The 14,585-nt window shown below is 35.1% G+C and overlaps 1 protein-coding gene across 1 annotated transcript in view; it reads left to right on the forward strand.

The window, feature by feature from the left end:
- LOC107570242 (collagen alpha-1(XXIV) chain-like) overlaps positions 1-14,585 on the forward strand; it is a 107,440-nt gene that overhangs the window by 37,606 nt on the left and 55,249 nt on the right. Inside the window, exons 5-12 of the mRNA XM_016256452.1 lie at positions 3,722-3,775; positions 4,837-4,890; positions 7,377-7,421; positions 8,518-8,571; positions 9,782-9,826; positions 11,016-11,102; positions 12,487-12,540; positions 13,843-13,887. Of these exons, the coding sequence (XP_016111938.1) occupies positions 3,722-3,775; positions 4,837-4,890; positions 7,377-7,421; positions 8,518-8,571; positions 9,782-9,826; positions 11,016-11,102; positions 12,487-12,540; positions 13,843-13,887 (438 nt within the window). The remainder of the gene's footprint in view (positions 1-3,721; positions 3,776-4,836; positions 4,891-7,376; positions 7,422-8,517; positions 8,572-9,781; positions 9,827-11,015; positions 11,103-12,486; positions 12,541-13,842; positions 13,888-14,585) is intronic.

The following is a 14,585-nucleotide window of genomic DNA, read 5'->3' on the forward strand; positions in this document are numbered from 1 at the left end:
TGTGTGTGTGTGTGTGTGTGAGAGAGAGAGAGAGAGTCTGAGTATGTGTGTGTGTGTGTGTGTGTGGAACATCAGGACGCAGGTGTGTCCTGAAAGGGGATGAACCTGTGCAGTTTTTCCAGCAGTGGAAAAAGCAGACAAACACAGTGATGAGACATGTGTCAGTGGAAATCTTCAGCACCGATGATGATTATATGCTTTTAAAACATTTCTAGATAGTTTTCATATATTTAATTCAGCTTTAGTTTTTAGTAGTTTTTAGTTTTAATATTTTGAATCTGCTTTTATATTTATATGTTCAGTTTTCATTTTTTATTTTTTATTATAATTTTATTTTTTCATAAATTCATAATATTGTAGTTCATTTTTTGTTGTAATTGTGCTGTGCACTTTTGACACTTTTATTAGTTTTTTTCTTTGGAACAACATTTAATTTTTTCATTTATTTTTATTTTAGCTTTAGTGTAAAATTCATATTTTGAATCAGCTTTTGTTTTGATATTTTTTGGTTTTCATTTTAACTTTGGCTTAATGTTTAGTAATTTGATGTGCTTTTATCATTTTTTAGTGTTTCCTTTTAAAATGTTTCTATTTCTAAAGTTTTTTATTTATTTTTTAATTCTGTTATATTTGTATTGTTATTTTGAATCAACTTTTTCAAATTTTCATTTTAATTTTAGTTTAATTTTTAGAAATTTTGTAATGTGCTTTTGTTATTTTCAATAGCTTTTAAAAAGATTTTTAAATAGTTGTAATTTATTTTTTATTTATGTTTAAGTTTCTATTAATATTTTAATCAGCTTGTATTCTCATATGTTCCGTTCATTCATTCATCGTAATTTTAGTAGTTTTGTTATTGGCTTTAGCTCTAAATATTTTGAATGTATTGTAATTTCAGTTTGAGTTGTTTAGTTATTATCCTTTTAAGCTATAGTTACGTCTCTGTCTCTCTGTTTCCGTGCACGTCTGTCACACTGAGCATGTGTAGCTCTTTACTGGACGCTTCCACATGAGCCCCGTGTGTTTTATTATGATGTGGCTCATAAAGCCTGTCGGGCCGCTAGTGTTGAGTGTGGACCCGTGTGGATGTGCTTTATTTACCGCAGCAGACGTCTGCGGCTTTCACACGCGCTTCACTCGCTCGCTCTCGCCACTAATCACAGCTCAGAGGTTCCCACAGCAGAGATGTATCACTCATGCTGCTCTTTCACAGCTCAGGAGAATCCAGAGACAAGTATCTTGATTAATAATTCATTTGGAGAAATAAAAATATGGAATGCAGTTCATTTAATCTTACTGTAAGTGAATTTGATGAGCAATACATTTACTATATACATTTTCTACTTATAGAAGTGTTTTCTAGACCTGAAAAAATCATTTAATTTAATAAAACATTAGGTATTCTAAACACAAAAATTATAATAAGAATATACCTAGAAAAGTCAAGTAATGTAATAAAATTACGTAATCAGCATGGATATATGTATATATATATATACATTTTTCTCATTACGAAAGTGTGATTTCTAGACATGAAAAAGTCACACCATTTAATAAAAAGTATGTAATCAAATACCATAAATGAATAAAATTGCATTTTAAAAAAGAATATGCCTTTTCCTCATTTTAAAACTCTTTTTTTTTTAGGCCTGGAAAAGTCACATCAATTAATAAGAATTACGTAATGTAAAAGGCTAATGTAAATTTAAAAAAAAAATAATAATAATAATAATAATTTTTTTTCTCATTATAAAAATGTGTTTACTAGACCTGAAAAAGTCATGTAATTAAATAAAAATGATGTACTCTAATGACATAAATTAATAAAATAAATTTTTTAAAAGAATATACACTTTTAAAAGTGTAATTTCTCGATCTTGAAAAGTAATGTAATAAAAACTATTACATGAATTGATAAAATTGCATTTTTAAGAATATACATTTTTCTGATTATAAAAGTGTGATTTCTAGACCTGGAAAAATCACATAATTGAATTTTTTTTAAATGTTATCTAAACAATTAAATTAATAAAATAAGAATAAACTGGTTTTCTCATTTAACAGTGTAATGTAAAAGACCTGCAAAACTCATGTAATTTAATAAAAGTTACTTAATCTAATCATGCAAATTAATACTATTAATTATATTGAAAGTATGTATAGATATACAATTATTAATAATATTTTTTTTTTCAAATTTTACAAGTTGTTTCTAGAGCTGGAAAAGTCAAGTAATTTAATAAAAATTGCATAATCCTTTTTTTTCATTTTAATATACATTTTATAATCATAAAAATGTGATTTCTGAAAAATGTATGCAATGAAAAACCTATGTAATGTAATCACATAAATTTGTTTATTAAAAATGTTTATTAACACATAAATCAAAAAATATATATGTATGTATGTATGTATGTATGTATTTGTTACTTTTTTCTAGGCCAAAATCACAAACAAATCTAAAAGTCAGAGGGCCTTTGAATGTTGTTGTGGACATCTGCAGGGGCCTTAGAGACAAAACCACAGTTTTATAGAAGACATGTGAAATGACCAGACAGAAACATCTGAGAAGCTGGAGGACTCCTTTTGCTCTCTATTTTGCTGTCTCGGAGAAACAAAGGAGATTGTGTTTTTTTCCTTTCCCATTAATCTGAACGCTTGACCTTCATATTCACAAGTGCCAAATACGCCAATCTGATTTTCCCATCAAGCTTTAGGACAAAGTGTTCATCTCTCTGTCCATTCAGAGATGACCTGAGTGGGCAGCAGATATCATCACCGGGGGCCCATCTGAGCCTGATGGTGGAAACTGTGAAGCATCTCAGTGCAGCCCACAGATGAGTCATGTATCTGCTGGGATCTGGAGAAGCGAGACGGAGCTGGAGCGCTTTGTGCTTCATATCCCTTCTTAAGACTTCAGGGATGACATAGAGCGCGAAATGAGATGGGCTTCACAGGTTTGAGAGGTTTGGCTGTGACATGTTTTATCGAGACCTGAATGCAGCTCGTCTGCTCGGTTGACATTTGGTTTTTCAGTCTAAAGTCAGCGGATCATGGCAGGGTTTGCTTTAGTGAAGTGGCGTTTCGCAGGTGTCAGATCCGTGCTGTCTAGTGTTGATTGGCAGCAATTGTGTTTCCGTCAAGGATTAAAACTCTCACTCGGGCCTGAATGGATTTGGAGATGTTTGACTGACATGCTAAATTTTTGTCCATGCCGTGAGACTTTTTTTCCAGTCAACTTCCACTGACTCCCTTTGGATTTAGATGCATTTTAAGTGTAATTAAAAAGTATTGTGTAGTGCAAAAGCACAATATTGCACAGTTGGTTGAATCCACAAAATCAGATTGAATGAATAAATCAATGAATGGTGGATGATGCATGTTGATCGACACATGATTGATGGATGAAATGATTGACGATGATTATTGGTGCATTGATGGATGGATTGATAAAGTTCAGATATCAACGGTCCAATATATAATAGGTTGAACTCTATTCTAAGGTTTAGTGTATTTGCATACACGTAGAAAGCAGCTTTTGCCTCTTAAATCTCTCCAGATCCACCGTTATCACTTGCCTTAATCTGTCAGCACAGGCGAACATGATTTGCATGTGTCTTCTTGAATTTTAGACATGCTTTTGAGTTTCCTTTGACAGCTCGTTTTATGGCATGTAGAACGTCAAACTGAATTAACATAGTGCACTTTATTTATGTCCCAGGGAGCAAAAGGTGATCCTGGACTGTCCCCGGGTCAAGCGCCGGCAGGTGATAAGGTAAATGATCCACAAAGACGAACTACAGCATCTTTTCTCTCGGGGTGCTTTGAGATTTCTTTGCATTTACAGCCCTAAAACGTTAAACTACAGCAATCACTCACTGGTTTTCTGGCCTTTAAAGGGATCATTCACCCATAAATGAACATAATTGTCAGTTTACTCACCCTCATGTTGTTCCAAATCTGTAGGACTTTCTTGTTGCACGGGAAATAGAACTAAAGCAATACTCGATAGTGAAAATGGTTGGGAAAATTGGGCACCCAAAATTACAAATGTCGATCAAAACGTGTCTCGTCAGGATTTTTTATTTACTTTGGGGGCGCTGTAGGGCTACTTGTGATAAAATGAAAAGCAAAATACACAAATAGCATTAATATACTGGTGTTTCTAAATGAATAAAGCAGTAATTGATGCCATTAAATCACGAGAGAAGCTATAGCTTACATGAATAAAAATCACAAACATGACACTTGTAAATTAAATGATTTAATATATACAGATTTATACATTAATATTTAATATATTTTTTTCAAAGGGATTATGAAAACTCAAGTACAAGGAGCTATAATTTTTAATTTTTTTTGCTTTCTATCATCTATTAATATTAAATCTACAAATAAAATGTTAAGGTTTCAACTGCAACTGAAAGAAAAAGTAAAAAGAAAAAACAGCAGAGCTTGATATTATAATAGGTATTTTCAAAGCTTTCAGTGTAGTCTCATTAAAAAATAACTTGAATAATGTTTATTAGTTTTAACAAACAAGTTTGCTTGTTTTTAAAAATAAAAACGGTTTATGATTCCTTCTCTGGAAAGACTTGGTGTTGTTTCAAAACAATAGGGAATATATATCGGTATCGGCAATGGTTATCGGTCAAAAGTATTTAAAAAATATCGGCATATCGGATATATCGGTTTGTTTGATTTCCCTGAAAGAAAAGCTTTGAAATGTGAGGGCGAAGAGTAAGCAATGGCAGAATTGCTGCTGTTTTCATCATCCAGGTATGACCCTCAGGTGATGAAGGACAACACTGAGTTTCTTCTCTTTTATTATTTCAGGGTGAAAGAGGACGGCTGGGTCCACAGGGTCCTAAAGGTGAAGCAGGTCCAAAGGTAAGTCCTTCTCTCCCACCGTACTGCCGGAGAGCCCGTTTCGGCTGAATTATGGGCTGTTTGTATTGGTGAGATGTAGTGTTTCATTCTCCACAGTGTTACACAGTATCTGTTACCGCCACCGCGGCGGAAAGGCCCCTCTGAGCAGCGGCTGGATTGGGTTACGGACCAGAATAAAGACCCCGTGTGGTGTTTTTGGGGCAGGCGAAGGTCTGTTCACACTTCTCAAGACGTAGCTTTGATCGGGGAGTCGCCATCACCTGGGAGCACCCGTTAGAACATGAGACCCCCCAGAGGTCAAGGGTCGTCTTTTAGAGGAAAGGCACTCTACAGGGTGACATGAACAGTCCCATGTTGCATCTTCAAAAGCGCAACTGCCGCAAGTCTTCACTCACGTAACTCAGCTAGAGAATGTGTTTTTGCAATATTCAAGGTCTATGACTTGAGTTTGTGAGGGTAGTTTGTTGGGAGATATCATGAGGGGTATTCAGTAGCTCTTGTTTTGGTTTGCGAGGTGAAGAGAACCAAAGGCCTTGTAAAGTCCTTTCAGTTTTGACTAGAAATTGTTGGCCAGAGCTCATTTTGCTAACAGTGGCCAATTGTAATCGGATTTTCACTTGCAATCCCAAGAGCACAGTTGAGACTGTTTTTGTGTGGCTTAACTCTCAGAAATTATTAATGTTCTCCAAGTGGAGTTTTCTTTGGAAATGGAGGCCTTTTTGGAAAGAGCTATTTTCTATTGTGTGGGGGCTTTTTTTAGTTGGTTTTGAAAGGTCAGTTGTCACAACCCGGGAAGTGATAAAAAGCAGATCTGTATGGTTAGGTTTGTGGATCCTGGCCTGATTCATCTGAGAGTGGGAAAACCACAGGGATCTGGAGGTGAAACCAGAATCGTTGATAGAATAGATCAAGTCATGACAGAAGTCATTGATTTGCCTCCAAAGACAAATGGCCGCCAAAGACTTATAAGCTGACCAAATCAAGTTCGTCCAGGTTTCATTAAGAAAGTTTCTTGCTTTATCAACCCATCTGAGCTGTGGGCTGAGATATCAATCCTAAAAGCTAGTCATTTCTTGCACAACATTTCGTTTACTTGCATAGGTGAAAGCAATCCATTTTTCTTCTATAATGTGACATTTGCAGAGTGAAACAAGATATTCAATCAACATTTATTTATATAGCACATTTAAAACAACACCAGTTGACCAAAGTGCTTTACATGTCTAAAAATTACTCAAACAGACACAATGCACAACAATATCCATCACTGATCAATGTCCCAAAAGCTAGGGGCAACTGTATGCCACAGAGTAAAGGTTTGTTTTCAACATTGATTTAAAACAGTCTAATGAGTCACATGAGAGACTATTCCAAAGACGTGGGGCTGCCACAGAAAAGGCTCGATCACCTTTGGTTTTCAACCGTGATCTGGGAACATGTAAAAGCAAACGCCTCTGTGATGATCTTAGAGGTCTAGCAAAACAGCGCTGCTGTAACAGACATTAAATGTACTCTGGAGCAAGGCCATGCAAACCTTTAAAAACCATTATCAAAACTTTATATCGGACTCTAAAATCAACAGGAAGCCAGTGCAGGGTGAGTATCTTGAATACAGTGCATCTTGAATACTCAATGAGGTAACGAGAACAGGGTATTTGAGATTTCGAGATTGCGAAAAGTCCATAGTAGAATTGATGTATTTGTCTTGACTTTCATTTCTTGTTGAACCACCTCACCTCGCTCCTGCCGAATGCCGGAGTCTTTGATCTTGAGCGTGCTAAACTTAAGGGATCCGTTTAAATGCTGTTTTTATAGGTCATTAGTATCTGGAGCACTCAGCTTTTGCAGTAAAATGTTTAAAGAGCTTGAGCAGAAGTAGTCCTGCAGGTCCAGACCAGGTCAGGCGTAAATCACAGTGACCTCTGATGCGTGGTCAGAAGGCCTGGAATTTTCCAAATCAGAGGATTGCCCACACTTGAGCCTCTCCGCTCGGTCCAACACACAGCGCCACCTGCTGGCAAACAGATGTGAGAACCTCTATCAAATCAGGCATCTGAATATCAAAATATTCAACTCAAAGATATATTTGCATAACTGACTGTAGGATTGCATTGTTGTGCTTCAGTAAATTTGGCACCGATCGGTTCCAGCACACAAGAAAAGTTTCGAGGTGAGGTTTTCTGACCTCCCCTCCCCGTCTCACTGTCGTGACTTGTCTTTCTTTCATGGGCTCTAGCTGGAGCTGTCAGACGGGGAAAGCTTTAAAGGGTTTTGACAGTTCTGGGGAAATTCTTAAGGGCTATTAGTCTTATCTGAGGCCACTGGGACTTTAGGCAACACAATCCCCAGAAATGTGGAAAAGATAGAACGTCAAGTACAAGTCTCTCTGTTTCTCCTTGTTCTTAACATTGTAGGGAAATGAGAAAATTCTTTGCTTTGTGCTCTGTAAAAGGTTGTAATCTGCTTTCCTTTTTTTTCACCTGCAGGGTCCCAAAGGCTATCCAGGACCCGCAGGTCTGCCCGGAGAACAGGTGAGTGGATGAAACGCATCTCAGGTGGATGTCGGTCTGTTTGTCCATTGATATTTTCAACTACTGCTTCAATCAGTTAGTGTCCGTGAAGCTGCTTTGAGGCTGTAGTTTGTCAGATCCCAAGCCATATTTAACTAGTAATGTTTGCTTAGTGAAGTATCACTATTATTACTGCTAATCATACCGGTAAATTAGACGTAAATTGGACTCAACAAATATTCTTTATTACCTTAAGTAGCTATTTTTAAGTAACAAGTGTTGCATGAATTATTACTAGTGTAACACTAGCTATGATTTGTTAAAGGGGTCATATGATGCTGCTAAAAAGAACATTATTTTGTGTATTTGGTGTAATGTTTTTATGCGGTTTAAGGTTAAAAAAAATGTATTTTCCACATACTGTACATTATTGTTTCTCCTCATGCAGATTATTTGACAGTTTTCTGTATAATAGTGATCCTGTAAGCAATAAAGCAATACTTCAGATAGACTCTTTTATAATTCAGATACATCTTTTATACTGTTTCACAGTGATGTCCCTTTTTTAATATAGTGCATGTATGAAATGCAAAATGTAAAAAAAATATTTTTTGTCAACATCTATCAGATTGTCCTCAATAGATGGAGCTGAAAATCAATTTCAAACATCCTGTAGTTAGGTTTTTGCATTATATTTAATCTCCCTTTCACATAGCAGCCATCCTGTTGCACATATTTTGCCCGTACAATCGGCTTTAATTCTCTTTCCATCCCTGCCTACATGTTTGACATGGCATTAAACAGATCTATGAGTTGTACCTTTGTACCTCCTCAATAACCGAGTCCGGAAGGTTTGGAACTCAATACATGGAAAGTTTCATTCAGTCACAAAGCGCAGTCTTTATATGCAGTCATCTGATGCAAAGATGATCCGCACTGGAGTCGTGCAGCGGAGAGGAGCCGCCGTCTGGACTTCAGCCAGGGTCAGGCTGCGGAGAGCCGCTCCGGCCCGTGGATGCTTTGAGAGAGAGATGCCACAGGGAACAATAGTGGCTCTATTCGTCCACTGGCAGCCACTCTCATCTCTCATTCACGTTTTTCTTTCTTTTCTCCTCAGGGTTTGCCGGGATTACCGGGCATATCTGGGGCGGCAGGTTACCCTGGCAGGCAGGTGCAGTGACCAATATCCACTAAGAACAACAAAAAAGGCTTTTTGATAATGTGTTACTTCATCTTGATCCTAAATTTTAAAATATTAAACTTGATTCTAAATTGAAATTTAATATCAGGCAGCTGTTTAGAATGTACTGTGCAGTATACTGTATGTTGTATTTTTAAAAGTAGTATGTGAAATAATACACAATATGCAACGATTAATACTGCATAAACATTTAAAGACAAGGTGAATAGGATAAAAATTGAAACTAGTAGATATCACCACACTTCCCCAGCTGATCAATCACAGTACATTAAGACGATTGTTTTGTACTAAGTTTTCTGATATGTTATGCACTAATTTGCATACATTTCCAGAAGATAAATCTGAACATTGGATAAAGCCAGATTCAACATTCTTGTTTGATCTTGTTGACATTGGAGTTAAGGGTTTTTTATAGAGGGGATTATGAATATCTCTTTTTATCAATCCATAAATCAGAAAATACTGTCAACAGCCAGAAAATATACATTTTCACCATGTTTTTAGGAATAAAATGTTATACAAATCAGTGTAAATGATAAATGAACAAGCTCCTCAGTAAAAACCTTCAGAATATACATAGGAATACAACTGCTAAGTTTGGTGTATGTAAGTGCTGCTGAAGTGGGGAAACAACTTTTTAAGATATGATTTGTAATTTAAATCTACAGACACAAATAAATAAAGTGCAATAACATAAAAACTTTTTCTGAAGTTTTCTTTCCACTAGTCTGAAAGAAGGCATGTTATGAAAGTAAAAAATCTCCAAATTGATGGGATGGGATGCAGTTTGCTGTAAAAGTTTCTTAATTCTTGACAGTTTGATCATGTAATGAGTCAAAAAAAGAATCACGGATGATATCGCAGTTCATTCATCACACATGAAATGGGTGGTTGAGTGCATTGCATTGTGGGATACATTATTCTGTGCAGTGTGCTCTGTATTTTCATATTGTTCATTGTGTGTATACAGCATTTTTAGTATCTTTAGAAAGGCAGTATTCCATTCATCTCCAGCACAATCTAATTCTAGTTTTGCTTTAGTGAATGTTCACAGTTATTTGATAAAGTATAATTTCATAGTTTCGAGTTGTTGTTGTTTTTTTTTTACCTTGACATGTTTTTGGCAGGTTTCAAGATGTGTGTATTTGACTTACATGTGAATGTGTATAATGTTTTGCAGGGTTTGGCAGGACCGGAGGGAAACCCTGGACCTAAAGGTGTAAATGTACGTACAGTAGCAGTCTCAAAATATTTTATTATTGCAGTCCTCTAGCCTGTTGTGTCCCAGTACTCAAGAATCAGTGAGCTGTATGAAGTCAAGATCTGACTACTGCATCTCAAGAGATGTTGCTTGTTTCATGTCTCATGTCAGGATCAGACAAAACCCGTTTAACCTGGTCAGTTTCACTTGGTTTCAGTGGTATCTGAAATGGGGTTTAGTACATGCAGCAAACTTCACTCTCAGAAATTACATTTACATTTATGCATTTGACACTTTTATTCAAATCAGCTTGCATTGCATTGAAGTTTTCCATGTTCACGCATTCCATGCAAATCAAACCCATGTTTGTGGCGTTACAAACGTCAAGCTTTACTGTTTGAACTACAGTTCTATTTTGAATATATTGAATTATCAGTTTAATTTTAATTTTATGTTTAGTAATTTAGTAATTTTAATTTTAATCTGTGCTTTTTTCATTTGTATTATTTTGTAAATATTTATTTATTTATTTATTTATAGCTTTAATACTTAAACTAAATGAAAACTACAAATATTGCCCTGGCAACTAACTGAAATAGGTTTTAATAATAATAATAATAATAATAATAATAGAAAAAAAAGAAATTTAATTTTCAATAAAAAGTTTTTAATCTAATATTTACAGTATATTTCATTATTTATTTCAATTAACATAAATTATTTTAATAGTTTTAGTTAACTAAAATAAGTTAATATTTTTTCATTTACATTTTTTAAATGAAATTTTTTTTTTTAACTAGTTCTACCACAAAAGAATGTTGTAAACATTTAATGGCTCAAATTTAAAGAATTTTTACTGAATAATTCTGTATATTTCTGCTCCTGTACACTTGCCCCATAGACTTTCATTGTAAATGTCTTACTGTAAAAGCATGTTTCACTCATTTTACATAATGACGGATGAGTCATAATGATCACAGGTCACAGATGCTGTTTATATCCATCAGTATTCTTTTAATATCAGCATAATAGCGGTTTCGTCTGGACATGTTAGACTGACTAACACACATGGGCTGTTAAGGCATTGTGTTGAGAGTTGCTGCGATTTGACAGATTTAAATTCCCAAATGAATGACATGAGCTGGAAAACACACAAGACAACAGCGTCGAGATTGATGACGCCCCCCGGCTCAGTGTGATCAATGTGTGTCAGATCGGATCGTTTGGTAACCGCTATCGTCTTGATGTGTTCCAGGGAATTCCAGGTCCTGTGGGAATCAAGGGTCCCAAAGGAAGACAGGTAAACGCTCTCTCATTCTTAAGCTGTCATCAGGGGATATTATGCAAATGAGTGATGCATATTTTTACTTGAGGGTGAAGAAAACGCAAGAAAATGAACAAAGAATCTGTTCTTGTCATCTGCCGTCCAGCTGTAAAGGCGACAGCATTATCCTGGTGAAAGATGTTATGCAATGTATAAAAGTCTACATTAGTACAGAAACATTGCTACACTTCTTAAAGGGGTTGTGAGGGTCATTCTGACTGTTAAAAAATGTATGTATGTATGTATGTATACAGTATATATATATATATATATATATATATATATATATATGTATACATACAAGTCAGAATCTGTAAGTTATTGTACAATAGTGATGAACCAGGATATTTTATGATTAGCATGTGCCAGTACTTTACGATTATCAGCAATAGCACATTTTCTGTTTTAAATTTTTCATCTTGTGAATGTTGAGTAAATATTATGTGAAATAGGTGTTAATTTAGATTTTATGTACATCTTATTTTCACCATAAAAGCATTTCATAATAAGGGTTAGTAATAATAATAATAATAATAATTTAATCTTCAATATTTAACTTATTTTAATATAATAATGATAATTATAATAATAAATCTCTTTAAGTATTAATTAATTATTTGTAATTATTTAATTTATAAATATTTAACATTTAGGTTCAGCAAGTACATGTTACAAATACATGTTATTTTCCACCATTAAATTATATAATAATAATAATAATAATAATAATAATACTCTACCATAAAATAAAAAAAATATTATTAAACAACATCAAAAAGAATAATAACTATTATTATTATTATTATTATATAATCCTATAGATAGTCTATAGATATTGGTATCAGCATCAGCCATTAAAAAGTCAGATTGGTTGAGCACAGTTGTACAAGTCTTTGGTTTTTAACCAGGAGTCTTCAGACATTTGATCAATCATTCCTCGATTGATCAGATTCTCAGAGATTCTCAGAAAGTCACTCTCAGCTTCTGTAAACTCTGGAGAGCAGCTCATGTTGGTGTAGTTTTGGGAAGTGTTGGTCCTGAGAAAGCCTGGAACGGTGCCGGTGTGCCAGCTGGGCTCCTGCCCGCCGTCTGCAGCAGAATGATTAATCACAGGCATCTCCAGCGCGGATGAAAGCTTGCTGGAAGACGTTCAGAGGCCCCTGGGCTCTCAAAGACACAAGCAAGCATGCAGACGTTCTCCTGAACTGCAAACCGCTGCCATTTACAGTAACATGCACTGATCAGGATACCTGTATAAAGACATGAAATAAACTACTGTACGGGATCAGATTCACAGCCAGACGAATCGTGATGTGTGATCTGGCCTCATGGAAATGAGACTGACGCAGTGTTTTTGCAGGGTGTTGTTGGAGATGCGGGTGAGCGAGGGCCGCCCGGACCGGACGGAAACGAGGTACATCACATAAACAGTTATATAGAGTTAAGATGCATTCATTTCAGATTTACTGGGCCTTTGCTACAGATTGGGACAATAGATCTATATTCATAATTTCATTCAGGGAAAACCAAAGTATTTTGGACAGTACAAAGGTATTATTTTATGTATATGAATTAATGTATTAAAATTATGTCTAAAAATTATGTATTAATACTACAACAACAATTGTATAAATAAATATTTAAGATTACGTTTCAGAAATTGTATGTACATTTTATTTTTTAGAATTAAATCATATAATAATAATAGTTATTATTAGTAGTATTAGTATTAGGTAGATAGTCTGTGGGTATACTGATATCAGTGTCAGCTATTAAAAAGTCATATTGGTTGACCACAGTTATCCAAGTCTATGGTTTACAATAATTATGTATAATGTATACATTCAGTACACTTCCGTTCAAAAGTTTGGCGAGATTAAATAAGACTAAATAATATGAATTAAATTAGATTCAATAATAATAATTAATACTTTTATTCAGCAAGGATGCATTCAATTGATCAAAAGTGACAGTAAAGACATGTTACAAAAGATTTCCATTTCAAATAAATGCTGTTGTTTTGAACTTTCTATTCATCTGTGAATCCTGAAAAATCTAATGTGTCAAGGTTTCCTCAAAAATATTGTGCAGCACAACTATTTTCAACATTGATAATAATCAGAAATGTTTCTTGAGCAGCAGATCAGCATATTATACTGATTTCTGAAGATCATGTGACACTGAAGACTGGAGTAATGATGCTGGAAATACAGCTGCGCATCACAGAAATACATTACAGTTTAACAGATATTCACATAGAAAACAGCTGTTTTAAATTGTAGTAATATTTAACAGCAGTGTATCAAAGCACTAATGAATTAAACATTTGGATAAAATCTGAACCACTCCTAAAGGATGCCAATTTTCTTCCAACATAAAAGTCATCAATGCATCCATTGCGACTATCAATAGGACATAAAATTGAATTTAAGAATATCTTTCTGGATTATGTAAATTTGTGTGTGTCATTTATCTGTCAAGATGTCAATTAGTAGGGTTTCTGATAACAATACAATGTCCAAAAATAAAAAAATAATACAGTGTTTCTGATAATAGTACAATGTATCAAAAACCTGATACTCCTAACAGCTGTAGAGATCTTTGATGTCTTCAGTTTAAAGATGTTTGAAAATACTCCTACATGCAGACAAATCATCAGACCTGTTCCTCGTGAATGCATTGTGGGATTGAGTCTCTTATGTTTGGTGTGTTTCAGGGGCCTGTCGGAGGAACCGGCAGCAGTGGATTTCCAGGCTTGAGAGTGAGTCCTTACACACACATGTATCAACAGAGAAGGGTAAATCAGCTTCACCGTGCAGATATTACTGCATAAAACACACACTTAAAGGTGACATATTATGCCCCTTTTTACAATATGTAATATAATCTCTGGTGTCCCCAGAATGTGTCTGTGAAGCTTCAGCTCAAAATACTCCACAGATAATTTATTATATCATTTTGAAAATGCCTATTTTGAGTGGAAGCAGAAACACCCGGAGAGAATCGTCACTACCTGCGTCACTGAACTTGCGACAAAAACAGAAGCGCTAGATTTAAATCAGCACAGCCTGCGAAGGATTGAACACAACTGTGTTGAACGAGCGCACCAGTATCTGCGCAGATATCTTTCAGTATGGATCAAAAGCATTATCAGATCCAAAAATACTGTGTCACGCGGGGTTAATAAAATTAAAAACAAAACCATAAAAAATGTTTTGTTACTTATTGGGCCCTATCATACACCTGGCGCAATGCAAATGATTTTTTGCTAGTTTCAGCCCTACGCAGTTATCATTTTCACATCCTGCGGCACGTTGTTTAAATAGCAAATGTATTTGCACCCATTTGTGTGCCTATGGGCGTGATGGTCTGAAAACGAGGTGTGCTCAGGTGCATTATTGCATTGTTTGAGGTAACTGAAATAGACTGCGCCATTGACCAACTAAAACCTGGTCTAAA

This window comes from Sinocyclocheilus grahami, unplaced genomic scaffold (assembly GCF_001515645.1).
Source record: "Sinocyclocheilus grahami isolate Dianchi unplaced genomic scaffold, SAMN03320097.WGS_v1.1 scaffold1431.1, whole genome shotgun sequence".
Taxonomy (NCBI): domain Eukaryota; kingdom Metazoa; phylum Chordata; class Actinopteri; order Cypriniformes; family Cyprinidae; genus Sinocyclocheilus; species Sinocyclocheilus grahami.